This window comes from Capricornis sumatraensis, chromosome 13, assembly GCF_032405125.1.
Source record: "Capricornis sumatraensis isolate serow.1 chromosome 13, serow.2, whole genome shotgun sequence".
In the NCBI taxonomy this organism is placed as follows: domain Eukaryota; kingdom Metazoa; phylum Chordata; class Mammalia; order Artiodactyla; family Bovidae; genus Capricornis; species Capricornis sumatraensis.
Window position 1 is genome coordinate 60,957,434 of NC_091081.1, and position 16,290 is coordinate 60,973,723.

General features: G+C 37.9%; 1 protein-coding gene across 1 annotated transcript in view; it reads right to left on the minus strand.

Annotated features, from left to right (window-relative positions):
- AHI1 (Abelson helper integration site 1) overlaps nucleotides 1-16,290 on the minus strand; it is a 232,452-nt gene that overhangs the window by 176,778 nt on the left and 39,384 nt on the right. The window contains exons 5-9 of the mRNA XM_068984959.1: nucleotides 11,784-11,997; nucleotides 10,334-10,526; nucleotides 8,814-8,909; nucleotides 4,623-4,808; nucleotides 2,865-3,017 (exon numbers count right to left, since the gene is read on the minus strand). Coding sequence (XP_068841060.1) covers nucleotides 2,865-3,017; nucleotides 4,623-4,808; nucleotides 8,814-8,909; nucleotides 10,334-10,526; nucleotides 11,784-11,997 — 842 coding nt within the window. The remainder of the gene's footprint in view (nucleotides 1-2,864; nucleotides 3,018-4,622; nucleotides 4,809-8,813; nucleotides 8,910-10,333; nucleotides 10,527-11,783; nucleotides 11,998-16,290) is intronic.

Consider the following 16,290-nt stretch of genomic DNA (forward strand, 5'->3'; position numbering starts at 1 on the left):
ATTCATCACAGCAAACCTGTGAGTAACTACTGCTGCTAAGTTCTGTCAGTCACGTCTGACTCTGTGCAACCCCATAGACGGCGGCCCACCAGGCTCCCGTCCCTGGGATTCTCCAGGCAAGCACACTGGAGTGGGTTGCCATTTCCTTCTCCAATGCATGAAAGTGAAAAGTGAAAGTGAAGTTGCTCAGTCGTGTCCAACTCTTTGCGACTCCATGGACTGCAGCCTACCAGGCTCCTCCGTCCGTGGGATTTCCCAGGCAAGAGTACTGGAGTGGGGTGCCATTGCCTCCTCCAGAGTAACTACTAGTAGTATATAAAGCTAATAAGTATTATTCAGAGTCAGTCAAAGACTATGGACTCAAGGACCTGCTTTCTAGACGGGAACCAAGTTCTCACAAGTAGCATCACAATTTAGCAGCAATATGAAGAGGCAGATTTATGAGCAGCTACTAGAAAGGTGAAAAATTCAACAGACATCTATTAGATGTCAATAATGTACCAGATACCATCTTTCCATCCAGATGATTTAGAAAAGGGAGAGGGGGATAAAAAGAGGTAAAAACTGAAGAAAAAGTTAGCAGGTTTCATAATCACTTACTGCTGCTCGTAGAGGAGGAGGTGTAGTTAAAGAACACTGTGTCTCATCACTAAAGCCGAAACACTAAAGGCACCATCATTTAACTTGCATCCCCAGAGTAAGACGCTATACTCAGAAGAGGCACCTGATGAACATTTAATAACAGCAACAAAGGGCCTCAACACCCTCAACTCTCCACTTCTCTACTGCTTTGTCAGTCACTCAGTCACACTAGGTCTTTCCTACTTTCGTATTCACGTCTCATTTCTCACATTTCAAGGTCTACTACATGCCATTGCCAGCACTGGGACAAAAATACCATTGCTATCATACTTCCTTCTCACCTGAAACCTCCCACTTTTCCTCAGTCCCACACAATCAAATATTAGGCTACCCACCATTTGAGCCACTTCAGAATGTGGGCCTTCTCTATCATCACCACTTACACAAACTTGGATTTCCCACCCACCAAGCTTTGAGTGTCTGAGGAATACAACAGGTGCTTTCCATTTATTTACAACATCGCCCCAATATGAAATACTCTTCCCTGTCCTCTTCACTCACTCCTAACTTGACCACTCTTTAAAGTTTGTCACAGGCTCCACCAACCTGTTGAATGAACCCTTCTTCCATCACTCCAGATCACCATTTACGTATCAGAAATCCTCAAACTGCTTTCATTTCAGGGTGCTTTACAGTCTTAAAAATTTTTTGAGGATCCCCAATTGTGGCTATATCTACAGATATTTATATTAGAAATTAAAACCAAGAAATTAAAAAACTATTTGTTAATCATTTAAAAAATAACAGAGCAAGTCCATTAAATGTTAACATAATTTCTTTTCATGAAAGAGTTCATAAAATGGAACTGTTCTATTATTTTTGCTAATCTTTTCAATATCTGGCTTAATACATGGTAGCTGGATTTGCTTAATAAAAGCAAAACTGCTTCTGCATTCACCCTCTTGTGATATCAGATATCATTTAGCCTCTGGAAAACTCCAGTGTGAGAGAATGAAAGTCTTGCAAGAGAATGAAAGTCTTGCAAGAGAATGAAAGTCAAAAAGACAGATTAAATTGTTACAGAATCATTAGAATTATTCTAATCTTATTCTGAAAATAGACTAACTTCAACAGACCCCTTGAAAGGGTCTGAGGACTCCCAGCAGTGCCTGAATCACACTTTTGAGAACTGCTCATCTAAACAATTATTTTTATATCTATATTTTCTGAAGAGTTCTTTGCAGCATACCTGATAGTGAACAGCACAGTAACTCCCATGTTCCCAACTGATGTGAAAGGTCCCCAAGGGCACGGTCTAAGTATTATTCTCTCCATATTATTACGTGTAAAGTGTTTAAAAGTGACTTTAAGATGTATCTGTAAAATTGGCCTCAAAATGAAAATTAAATATGATGCAAACAGAACGTGAAAAAGTCTAGGAAAATAGTCACTCTTATGTATATACTGAGTCTATAAAATGAAGCACTCCACTCTTTATGGAAACAAAAAAGACTGGCAAAACCTTACCAGTAATGCTTCTTGCCACAGCAAAATATGATAGCCAAGTACAAAAAAATTTTAGTGAAAACTTAAATACTGCTCAACTTCTGGTAGAAGGATATAGATATACCTGTCTCTATCAAAATATGATTCAGGAAGAAGCCAGGGACTGAGAATTTCATGAATCCAAAAACTGTCGATTTATGGCCTGAACTGTATCCCCCCACATTCCTATATTGAAGCCCTAAGCCCAGTATCTCAGAATGTAACAGTATTTGGATACAAGGTCTTTACACAGCAGATTAAGCTAAAATGAGGTTGCTAGGGTGAGCCATAGTCTAATAAGAAGAAGATGAGACACCAGGGATGTACACGTTCAGAGAAAAGACCACAAAGAAGCAGTAAGATGGCAGCCATCTGCCAGCCAAGGAGAAGGGCCTCAGCATGAACCAGCCTGCCAACCCTTCATCTGGGACTTCCAGCCTCCAGAATTAACAGAAAATAAATTTCTATTGATTAAGCCAACCTGTCTGTGATCTTTCTTATGGCAGCTCTGACAAACTAATAAAACTCTCCATATCCCCAAAGAACTTAAGATAATATCTGTATGTACCCACTAGGCACTCTATTATTATTTACCAAATGAATTAATAGGCAGACAAGATCATGGCTAAAAACAAGGATAACCTGAAAGCTTTAAGTAGCAAGCTATTTACCCTAGGAGCTGATGGCGCATTTTAAAATAAATATCTAAATGAATCCAGTGTCAGTGAACACTTCACCTGCCCAGGCAACCGTTTCCACTTCACCACTTCCTTTGAATCCTCTAATCCAGGGTCTATGTCCACTGAACTTGGCTCATGGTGTCGCTCACAGTGCACTGGTTTACCCTTTTCTTCCTGAAGAGCCATCATAGAACGGTAAGATGGCTTTACCTAGGTATGTACAGAAAATGAGAAAATATATGTATCATGTTAATCTTTTTCTCTTTTCTAGCATATATGGCTTTTAAAATATTGAAACAAACAGTATAACATGAAAATGTTTCAAAATGTAATCCAGAAAAAATTCTACTCTTATTTATACACTATTTAAATAAAATAAAATGAATGGGCTCAGTTGGTAAAGAATCTACCTGCAATGCAGAAGACTCCAGTTTGATTCTTGGGTTGGGAAGATCTGCTGGAGAAGGGATAGACTACCCACTCCACTATTCTTGGGCTTCCCTTGTGGCTCAGCTGGTAAAGAATCCGCCTGCAATGTGGGAGACCTGGGTTTGATCCCTGGGTTGGGAAGATCCCCTGGAGAAGGGAAAGGCCATCCACTCTAGTATTCTAGCTTGGAGAATTCCATGGGCTGTATAGTCCATGGATTCACAAAGAGTTGGAGATGACTGAACAACTTTCAGTATCACTTTAAATACAATGAAAGTTGCTTGAAATTACAGTCCTAAACCCAAAAGCCTTAAAAGAGGGAAAGGCTAAAACAGAACTCCAACGAAATAGTTTAAGTCACTCTGTCCCTTTGTTTCTACCTCTTCACCAGTACCTACCAGATGTTATATTATGGCTCTGGCATTGCACTACGGCATCTCTGGCTTTAGAATCATAACATAAAGACCTAATGTTTTTAAATTCTCTATTTCTTAAAATAGATTTAATTCCATTCAAACCAATGAAAACCAACACTGTGGTCATAGTTTATATCAATACAGAATATGCAGAATGGCCTGAAATGTTTTGTATCAATGAGACAAAAGCAAAAGTTTCACCTCATTTTAGGACAAATGTTTGCTAAGATAGTCATAATTTTAATCTATATACAACAGAAGTAGAAATATTACTTGTTGATTATTTGAATAATAGTGTAAAAAATCTGCAAGCTATGATCTAAATGTAGCCCAATGACATTTTGCAAATAAAGTTTTATTCAAACACATCCAAAACCATCTGTTTAGTTATCATCTACATATGTGTATGTAGCTACTTTCACTTTAGGTTGAGTAGCTGCGACAGAGACTGCAGAGCCTGTAAAGCCTAAATTATTTACTGTCTGGTCCTATTTGTCACTTTCCACATTAAGTCATCTGCCTGCAATGCAGGAGACCTAGGTTTGATTTCTGGGTCGGGAAGATCCCGTGGAGAAGGAAATGGCAACCCACTCCAGTATTCTTTCCTGGAGAACCCCATGGAGAGAGGTGCCTGGCGGGCTACAGTCCATGGGGTCACAAGAGTCAGACACGACTTAGTGACTAAGCCACCACCACACATTAAATCATTCTTTTATCTTTAATATTTAAAGATTAGTATTTTTTTTTAAATCTTAAAATTGAAATCTATATTTAGGACTTAAAATTCATTAAAATGTCTTTTAAGTATCAGCTATTACAGGCTTAATATATAATCTCTGATGTTTCCTTTCTACTTCAGATATCTATTAAAATAATTCTAAAGTTTTCATCTGTATAGAAATAGAAACCATCACCCTCCCTTTAGTCTCAACAACCGAAGATATATTTTCTGCATGTGCTATTAACTTACACATTCTGGAACTTTCAATCCTCTTACAGTTACATACAACGTTGATGGATAATGATTTCTTGGACATTTTGACCACCACTCAAAAACCTCAACAACGTTTGACTGGGATCGAGGCTTAGTAGGTGGGTAATACAGTTGCAAGCGAAGTTTTGAATTGATGTTTACATTTCCATTGGCTCCTAGAAGCTTAAAATGACGATTCAAATGAAACATTACTCTCATTGAAAAGATGCCCAATAAACCAACAGTAGACAGTCAAAAATTCATTTTAAAAAGATTAATATGGCATGCTGAAGTTCCTCAGATTTGTAAAGCAAAGAACACTGACACAGTTGGTTAAGCACAGTTTCAGATTATTTTGACAAGGTAAGCCAAATGACATCCTAAGAGCTGTCTTTTCCCCTATACAACTTCAGACCATTAGTAAAGCATTAACATTACTGTGGCAGGTGTTACTTTGTACAAATAAGGTGATCAACATACATCTGTTTGTAACAATACTGATAAAGATTAAAATGCATATTATTTAAACACAGAAACAAATTTCCCATTTGTTCAACATCAGTATTTTTACTGGTGAAATTTCATGGTTAAACTTTCAAAAAGTCAAAAGTATTCTAAAAGAGAGCTCCATATTATGTTTTTAAAATGTTTTGGTCCATCTTCTTAAAAAGGTCTATTCAATTTAAAAAACTATTAAACAAGGCAACATACGTTTAAACTAAATAAGTGGACATTCTTAGGAGAAAAATTATCTCACCAACTCAAAATTAGGTTCTCTTTCACTAGACTGTGACCGTTAAGTAGAAAATACCTCTGTTAACCTTTGTGTCCTTTACAAATTAGTAGAGACAGTTGAGAGCTTCTGCATCAGTTCAGGCAGAACATGGAGGTAAAAAACTGGAAAAGTAGGAAGGGACAGAGTACAGGGAACATTTAATAACTGTTACTGATCATGCAACTTGGAAAGTAAACAGGGAGGAGCCAAGAAAGATGCTTCACGTAGTACTGTCCAACAGAACTTTCTGTGATGACAGGCATGCTCTCAACTTGTGCCATGCAAGACAGTGTCCACTAGTCACTTATGGCTGTTGAGCACTTGAAGTGGGGCTAGTGCAACTGTGGAAATAAAATTCTAATTATATTTAATTTTAGCTCATTAATTTGAATTCAAACAGCCACATATGACTTGTAGCTACCAAAACAGATAGGGCAGCTGTAAGGCGGTAAGCCTGGGAGACTGGGCAGATGGCGGTGCTACCAAATGAGGCAGCAGGTAGGGAAGATGCCAAGAGATTTACGGAGGATGTTCAGTTTGGGGGAGTCAGATAGCTATGGGTCGCCCAAGCTGAAATGTCTGAATTTTGAAGCATATGCAGGAAAAGCGGGTCTAAGAAAAGTGGATTAAAGATGAAATCATGAGCAGGATTGATATTAAAGAGATAGGTGGAAGACCAGGAAGGAAACCGAAGGAATGCGATAAGGAAATCAGGAAAAAATGGTGTCAAGAAAAATCAAGGTATCAAGAGCTTCAAAAGCATGGTATTACACACATAAGTATGACTTGTAAAAGAACTAGAAAATGTTCAATAATTTGGCAAATAGAAGCTTTATTAGCTGAGGCAAAACCCAGATTTGCACTGTCTTCAGGAACAAGGTATCAATAAAGAAACAAAAGTTAGCAAAAATACAACTCATCTTTTCCCTACTCCTGTAGGAGAGGATGTAAAGTCAACATAGGTTGTAAGCTGAGGGGTGACATTATGAAATAGAGGGATAAAAAAATAGTTTCAAACTGAGCAATTGAGATGTTTAGTCATTAAATATTAAGCACTCATGATTCCTTTCATAAACTGTACTATCTGCCTGAAGCTTATCATAAGGCAATAATATCATTTTTAGAAGGTTATTTATTCCCCCGATTCTAAATCATACTTTCCATAAGTTGTTCTAATATTCACTAACCAATTTAGTTTATATAAGTATGCTGCTTAGTATGAGTAAACAACTAAAATTCAGCCAAATCCTGCCATTTACAAAACATATAATGTGAAGCATGAACAAATAAGGTTTTATTATTTTGTAGTTTAACAGATTAGTCATATACATGTGCTTAAAGAATCAAAAGTGCCTCTACCTGAGAATTAGGATAAAGTCTCATTTATATCTGGACAAAGTTCTTTCGGGTTCATTTGGACCACTATGATAACTTCACAATTACCTAGGACATTCCTAGAACCAATGGTACAGGTATTAAAACATGTGTACTATAATCTGATTCATGTTATTTCCTCAAAGATGAGGCTTTTTTAGTCAGTTTCCATATATTTATTAATTCCCTCAGTAGATACTCATGGAGCACTTTCTGTGTGCTATTCATATGCAGGGAATGATATCATAGAGAATTTCAAGAGTAATATATTAAATGCAAAGAGACTTGGTAAAATACAGAATAAAATATGTTCAACAAATTGGCCAAAAAGAACTGCCAATGACTTGAAAATTCACAATCTAATGAAAGATAACATGTTTACAACAGAGGACGCACATACAATAATGTACCCTTTACTTCTGATTGCATGAATAAACAAACATTTTTATAACACTTAAAAGATAAAAATGTTGTGAAATACATTGTTTCCCAAGTGCAACTGACAGTAAATACGGCAGTTCTGCACAGACCGCAGCATGAAAGTAATGAAAGCAGTTTCTAATAAGACCACAAGGTGGCAATGTTCATTCACTCTGTGAATGCGACCCTTTCTGGTCTTTTGTTTTTATTTACTTATTTTAGTATGAGATGGGGTCTAGAAAAAGGTATAACAGGTTATAGAAGGGAGATTTTAGAAGGTACAACGGACCGAGGGATTCTAAAACTACTCTAGAACTAATGACTTCCTCACCACAGTCAATCTGCTGCCATTCAGCAAGCAGACTGTACCTCTTCTAAAGCCTCTAAACTTCAGCATGGATTAAGTGTCTCATCTGGGTTTTCACAGCATCTGCTCCATAGCACACAATCATACAGGCAGTTCAGTTTACAGAGAAACTGAACTGGAGGGCCAGGACAATGTCTAATTTATCTACAAATAGACACTTAGTAAATATTTGTTGAATGAATGGATGCACAAATGGAAAAATTTTATAAAATAATACACAACAGGTTAATTACTCAAGACTTCTTAGAACTCAAATTTATGTTCGAAGTCAGAAATTAAAAAGTGATGAAATTAAAATTTACCCTTTTTAAACATCAATCTATCCACATGTTTCGTCTCTGTTGAAACATCCTAGTCAAAGATACCATCATTTTATACCTAGACTACAGCAAGAATTTCCTACTTTGATTTCCAGTATCTACATTTCTGACCTCTCTAATTCATTCTCTACCCAGCAAAGTAAGCTTTATAAAAAATAAATCAGATTATTTTACCCTTTTGTTTAAAATCGTTAAATGGCTTCCCATTACTCTTTAAAGTCTATAATGGTGGCTAGTTGCTATAATGGCTTGGGCTCGAAGACCTTGTGTAATCAAGGCCCTGTCTACCTCGGCAAGCTTTTCAGGCACCGTTTTCTCCCTCAGTCTCTGTCCTCCATTCTCAGTGGCCTTCTTTCGGTTATCGCGGTATTCCTTGCTCCTTCCAACATCAGGGTCTTTGCATACTCTGCACCTAACCGAGAACTCTCTTTCTCATTCCTGCCATCCAGCTCATGATCAGGTTCAATGTCCTTTCTGTAGGAGACCTTTACCTGATACCACAGATGCTTTCATCATCTTGATAGTATTCATAAAAATTATAATAAATGGTAAGCTCTATGATCAACTGTTTTATGCCTGTTTTTCTTGCTAGAATATGAAGGCCATGAGGTCAAGGAGTTTATCTTCTTTGTTCACTGAATAGAACAGCGGCTGGCACATAGAAAGGGTTCAGTAAATAATTTGCTGAGTTGAATAAATGTGGGCAGGGCTGTGTGTGTCTTTTTCAATGCTGGGTCCACAGAGCATAAAGGGTATCTGGCACACATCTAAGCATTGAAAAATATCTAAGAATCTGAATGAGCATCATTTGAGTTTGAATTAATACGTCTCCAGCACGGCAATCTTACCTCCTTATCCTAACTCCTTATATGACACCAAACTGAGCTGAAAAAAAAAATAACCCATAACATTTGAAGATTTGAAAAACATACCTTGAGAAATGCCCAGGCAATCTTCCGGAAGCCATATTCTTGGTTTTGAATTTCAGAGTTATTCTTAATTTCTTCCATGCTTAAGAAATCAAGAATCTGTAAGTAAGCATAAAAAATTATTTCACAGTATACTAGGTTATCTAAAATTTAGTATTTTCTAAATATTACTAAAATTTTAAAAACCCTCACTTAGAAGAAAAACATTTTTACCTCATCTCGCTCACTTTTAATTCATCCAGTTAGTAAGGTCTGTTTCTGATCATTTTATCTTTTATCAATCAATCTTTTAAGATTTATTTAAAACTCAAGACAAAGTATTATCTCAAATATAGTCCTGGCAAAAATATACCAGGCACAGAATTCTTAGGATTTGCTCATTTTTGCATGTATGAGCACAGACTTCAAAGACTTGTCTGTTTAATAAACTCATGGCCTTATCTGCAGGTTCTTCCTTGGATCAACTTCCTAACTTGGGTATTTTCTCTTTAGATATATGTTTTTATTAGGCTTCTCAAAAGATTTTCTTTTATATCTCCATCTTGTCTGGATATTAAACTTCATGGATTCCAACCAACCAGCCAGCCACAGAGATTACATGTATTCTAGGTACTTGTCAGAGACTACCACTTTGAACCTACTGGTGCTTATCAAAAGGTCTGCTGAGGTAACAAATCTATAGAAGACTGCTTAAAAAATAATACATACTCCAATTTATTCCTATTTTTTATATACTTAAACTTGTCTTCAATGTAATACATTCCCAATGAAAAAAAACACTGACAGTATAAGGAAAATATATAACAAAGTAAAAACAACTTGTAGCCTAGACTCATAGCTGACAAACATTAACATCAAGTTTATAGGTATTTAAATCTTGTTCTATGTATTCCAACACTATTTTGTAAACTATTATCATATAATATGTAGTGGACAGCTCAAGTCAATATATAAATATGTATATCATCATGTATATATCATAAACTTAATAAAAATCATAATTTATTTAACCAAACCTCTTGCTAATTGAAGAGACCTATTTAATTAAAATTTCTGCTATTATAAACAGTGCTTAAATAAATATCCTTACATACACATCTTTGAGTACTTGCCACTTATCCTTTAGAAGAAATACCAAAAGTTGGAATAACAGCTTTAAGGACTTCTGATGGATATTATCAAGTTATCCTCAAATTCTCAACCATCTTTTTGTATTACTAACCTACTAAAATAATAGATCGTGTGCTAAGTTTCTTCACCTATGTCTGACTCTTTGTGACCCTATGGACTGTAGCCTGCCAGGCTCCTCTGTCCATGGGATTCTCTAAGCAAGAATACTAAAGTGAGTTGCCATGTCCTGCTTCAGGGGATCTTCCTGACCCAGGGATCAAACTCTGATCTCTTAAGTCTCCTGCGCTGGCAGGCAGGTTCATTACCACTAGTGCCTGGTAAGCCCCAAAATAAAAACTTATATTTGTGCTATTAAAATATTAATTATAACTTATGCGCTATTCAATTCATACCTCAAAGAACAGGATGACTTTAGGGCTCTCATCAAAATCTCGAAGCAAATAGGGAAAGTTTTCATTAAATATAATTTGTTCTTCCCACTCTGGAAGCCTTGATTTTAACTGTTTAAAATCATATGGCTGGGTCATAATAGGAAGAATATAATCCACATTCTCTTTTTCATAGTAAGATGAAACAGGCCGTTCACTGTTCAAAAAAGATACTGCCATTAACACAGTTCTTTGTAATTGTGAGAAGGCGAGAAAAAAATAAAACTAGAGTGTTCAAGGTGAGGTAATCAGAAACAATAAATAGCCATGATACACAGGAAAAACTATGTTATGTATCTAGAAAGCTACAAATTTTATGAGGCTGAAAAGCAGCAGTATCTCAGTTCATCTTTCATTTACATACTCTCAGTTTCAAAGAATTATTTTATTATTTAAATATAAAGTGAGAGGTATGATTTGTCCTTCCGCATATAAAGCTAGAATAAAGGAACATCTTCAGAATATTAAATGAGTTTGTGATAAGTTAGTACATTAGATTTAATTAACAAAATTTGAGCACAACAGGATTATATGTACTTCAAGGTTTGTTATGTTTTCTTTCTATGCTCCAAGATAAATGAATAAGTGAATAACCTTTTTGATAATTTTCTTGTTTCCAATTTCTGCCATTTTTCCAGGCAAATAATTTTTTTTGAATTCTAGTACAGTCATTTATTATACTTTGTATTTGGGCCTTAAGCATGTATTAGCTACAAAATTAATACTAGGAAAAATTAAATTCAAGACATCTGCCTCACCTGAGGGACAGATAATACATTACATTCAAAAGAAAATATATATGAAAATATGAGGTTAGACAACTACAGGATTTACAGTGTAACATGAGACAACTTACAATGTAACCTAAATATCATAAATTAGTCATTAAGCTTCCGAGAAACTCTCTCAACTCCCCTCCACTTAAAATTAATTACTCAATTAGCACAGTCACTTCATTTCCTCTATAAAACATATTGATCAGTATCAGTAGTTGAAGAACACCTACAATTAGGATGAAAACTGAAAGTGACAGTCACTCAGTCAGTCAGTTCTGACTCTTTGCAACCCCATGGACTATACATACAGTCCACGGAATTCACCAGGCCAGAATACCGGAGTGGATAGTCTTTCCCTTCTCCAGGGGAATCTTCCCAATCCAGGGATGGAACCCAGGTCTCCTGCATTGCAGGCAGATTCTTTACCATCTGAGCCACAAGGGAAGTCCAAGAATACTGGTATGGATAGTCTTTCCCTTCTCCAGTGGATCTTCCCAGCCCAGGAATTGAACCTGGGTCTCCTGCATTGTAGGAGGATTCCTTACCAACTGAGCTGTCAGGGAATGACCATCAGTGGCAGAAAAAGGACTTCTACAGTAGACAGTTTCAAGAATTGGCTGTACAATTTAAAAAATTACCTATCATCTTTCTTGACATATTGACCAGTATTCGCATCAACCACATGAATTTTGACCATTGGGTGAGAAATCATAAAATCTGACTTAAGTCGATCAGTTCGGTGAATGTAAACTCCCAGGACAAGGTCATCATCAAGCAAACATTTGGGATAAACTGGTCTATCATGGCTTGTTATTTCATGAACACCATCACCATCAGTATCTTCGTTATCATCTGAAAGCACATGTATGGAAGAAAATCAATGTTATCAATGTGATAATTAATTGTTCCCATAACAATATACTCAACAACAAACAGTGAATTTACAGACAATCTAATGCTCATGATGCATGCTTATTTATCTCTGTTCACAAAGACACTTCAAGGAAAAACAAAGAAAAAGCCAAACAATAGCAGACTATGCTCTGAGAGTCAATGCTTTATTTACTACTGCATTAAAATAGGGTGAGGTATCTTTCTTTGTTTTCCCTAACAAGGACCAACAACACAGAAAGAAAAAAATGAGAGCCAAAGACAAAAAAGTAATTTTACCTAGGTATTTTCTAAGTGGAACATGTATCACTCAAATTGTTTATAACTGCAATTTCTGTTTCTGTGTAGAATGCAGCAGGAATGTTGCAGGTCAATGTTTCTGGTAAAAAAACAACTTGAAAAAGCCAAATAAATTGCAAAACCTTATTTTTAAAGGCATCAGAAAAGTACAAAAATAATGGACAGCAGATGGACTAAAAATCCAGAGAGGGAGAATCAATCCGGGGTAAGCTGATAGACTGGCAGCTGTTTCAGTGTCTGGGGACACTTTCTGATCAGGATATGAGAAGAGGACAAAGGCAGAAGTTCACCACTGGGAGAAAGAGTAACCAGAAAAATTTTTAGTCATTGTGCAGGGGTTAAGTGATAAATGTGGCCTCAAACACATGGCCAGTGGGAGAGGCTAAAGAGGAGTGAAACCTCCCAGTCTTGTTTCAGCGAACAAGGACTCACCAGAGGGAAGGGCCTGAAAAAAACCAGGCAAGGAGGAAGCCCTGGAGGGCATGGTGATTTTATGCCTACAGCCACTTTTCACCTGTGGTCACTCACCAATTCTGGGCATATCTAGCGTTGAGAATCCAGGCATGGCCCCTGGCAGAAGGCCCCTACTGGGGGACAGAGAAGCCAGCAGAGATTCTGGTGTTCACATGGAGCTGGAGTGGCAAAACCAGGAGACTTGAGAGGCCTCAACCACATGGCCAGGCTCTCCCTCATGACATTTGCCAAAATTTGAAGTTGCATGGGGCAGAAGGCTAAAGGACTAAGCTGAAAACCTCTGACAGGCAAAGCTGACTCTCCCTAAGTTCTCAAGGGCTAACAAGGTAAATATCTGCCAGGCTCTCAATTTGAAACACCTGGAAGGCCACATTCTAGGAACTGGGCAAATATGAGATAGGGTCTTACCAAAACTACAACACAGATCTGACCTAGCTTGCTGCTGCTGCTGCTAAGTCGCCTCAGTCATGTCCGACTCTGTGCGACCCCAGAGATGGCAGCCCACCGGGCTCCCCCATCCCTGGGATTCTCTAGGCAAGAATACGGGAGTGGGTTGCCATTTCCTTCTCCCTGACTTAGCTTAGATTAGTTGAAATTAGTTGTCCACTCTGACAGAGCGTGGTCCACTGGAGAAGGGAATGGCAAACCACTTCAGTATTCTTGCCTTGAGAACCCCATGAACAGTATGAAAAGGCAAAATGATAGGATACCAAAAGAGGAACTCGCCAGGTCATTAGGTGCCCAATATGCTACTGGAGATCAGTGGAGAAATAACTCCAGAAAGAATGAAGAGATGGAGCCAAAGCAAAAACAATACCCAGTTGTGGATGTGACTGGTGATAGAAGCAAGATCTGATGCTGTAAACAGCAATATTGTATACGAACCTGGAATGTCAGGTCCATGAATCAAGGCAAATTGGAAGTGGTCAAACAAGAGACGGCAAGGGTGAATGTCGACATTCTAGAAATCAGCGAACTAAGATGGACTGGAATGGGTGAATTTAACTCAAATGACCATTATATCTACTACTGTGGACAGGAATCCCTCAGAAGAAATGGAGTAGCCATCATGGTCAACAAAAGAGTCCGAAATGCAGTACTTGGATGTAATCTCAAAAATGACAGAATGATCTCTGTTTGTCTCCAAGGCAAACCATTCAATATCACAGTTATCCAAGTCTATGCTCCAAACAGTAAGGCTGAAGAAGCTGAAGTTGAACGGTTTTATGAAGATCTACAAGACCTTTTAGAACTAACACCCCAAAAAGATGTCCTTTTCATTATAGGGGACTGGAATGCAAAAGTAGGAAGTCAAGAAACACCTGGAGTAACAGGCAAATTTGGCCTTGGAATGCGGGATGAAGCAGGGCAAACACTAATAGAGTTTTGCCAAGAAAATGCACTGGTCATAGCAAACACCCTCTTCCAACAACACAAGAGAAGAATCTACACATGGACATCACCAGATGGTCAACACCGAAATCAGATTGATTATATTCTATGCAGCCAAAGATGGAGAAGCTCTACAGAGTCAACAAAAAGAAGACCAGGAGCTGACTGTGGCTCAGATCATGAACTCCTTATTACCAAATTCAGACTCAAATTGCAGAAAGTAGGGAAAACTTCTAGACCATTCAGGTATGACCTAAATCAAATCCCTTATGATTATACAGTGGAAGTGAGAAATAGATTTAAGGGCCAAGATCTGATAGATAGAGTACCTGATGAACTATGGAATGAGGTTCGTGACACTATACAGGAGACAGGAATCAAGATCATCCCCATGGAAAAGAAATGCAAAAAAGCAAAATGGCTGTCGGGGGAGGCCTTACAAATAGCTGTGAAAAGAAGAGAGGCAAAAAGCAAAGGAGAAAAGGAAAGATATAAGCGTCTGAATGCAGAGTTCCAAAGAATACCAAGAAGAGACAAGAAAGCCTTCTTCAGCGATCAATGCAAAGAAGTAGAGGAAAACAACAGAATGGGAAAGACTAGAGATCTCTTCAAGAAAATTAGAGAGAGCAAGGGAACATTTCATGAAAAGATGGGCTCGACAAAGGACAGAAATGGTATGGACCTAACAGAAGCAGAAGATATTAAGAAGAGGTGGCAAGAATACACGGAAGAACTGTACAAAAAAGATCTTCACGACCCAGATAATCATGATGATGTGATTACTAATCTAGAGCCAGACATCCTGGAAACTGAAGTCAAGTGGGCCTTAGAAAGCATCACTAACAACAAAGCTAGTGGAGGTGATGGAATTCCAGTTGAGCTGTTTCAAATCCTGAAAGATGATGCTGTGAAAGTGCTGCACTCAATATGGCAGCAAATTTGGAAAACTCAGCAGTGGCCACAGGACTGGAAAAGGTCAGTTTTCATTCCAATTCCAAAGAAAGGCGATGCAAAAGAATGCTCAAACTACCGCACAATTGCACTCATCTCACATGCTAGTAAAGTAATGCTCAAAATTCTCCAAGCCAGGCTTCAGCAATACGTGAACCATGAAGTCCCTGATGTTGAAGCTGGTTTTAGAAAAGGCAGAGGAACCAGAGATCAAATTGCCAACATCTGCTGGATCATCAAAAAAGCAAGAGAGTTCCAGAAAAACATCTATTTCTGCTTTATTGACTCTGCCAAAGCCTCTGACTGTGTGGATCACAATAAACTGTGGAAAATTCTGAAAGAGATGGGAATACCAGACCACCTGACCTGCCTCTTGAGAAATCTGTATGCAGGTCAAGAAGCAACAGTTCGAACTGGACATGGAACAACAGACTGGTTCCAAATAGGAAAAGGAGTATGTCAAGGCTGTATATTGTCACCCTGCTTATTTAACTTATATGCAGAGTACATCATGAGAAACGCTGGACTGGAAGAAACATAAGCTGGAATCAAGATTGCCAGGAGAAATATCAATAACCTCAGATATGCAGATGACACCACTCTTACGGCAGAAAGTGAAGAGGAGCTAAAAAGCCTCTTGATGAAAGTGAAAGAGGAGAGTGAAAAAGTTGGCTTAAAGCTCAACATTCAGAAAATGAAGATCATGGCATCTGGTCCTATCATTTCATGGGAAATAGATGGGGAAACAGTAGAAACAGTGTCAGACTTTTTTTTTTTTTTGGCTCCAAAATCACTGTAGATGGTGACTGCAGCCATGATATTAAAAGACGCTTACTTCTTGGAAGAAAAGTTATGAGCAACCTAGATAGTATATTCAAAAGCAGAGACATTACTTTGCCGACTAAGGTCCGTCTAGTCAAGGCTATGGTTTTCCCAGTGGTCATGTATGGATGTGAGAGTTGGACTGTGAAGAAGGCTGAGTGCCGAAGAATTGATGCGTTTGAACTGTGGCGTTGGAGAAGACTCTTGAGAGTCCCTTGAACTGCAAGGAGATCCAACCAGTCCATTCTGAAGGACATCAGCCCTGGGATTTCTTTGGAAGGAATGATGCTAAAGCTGAAACTCCAGTACTCAGGC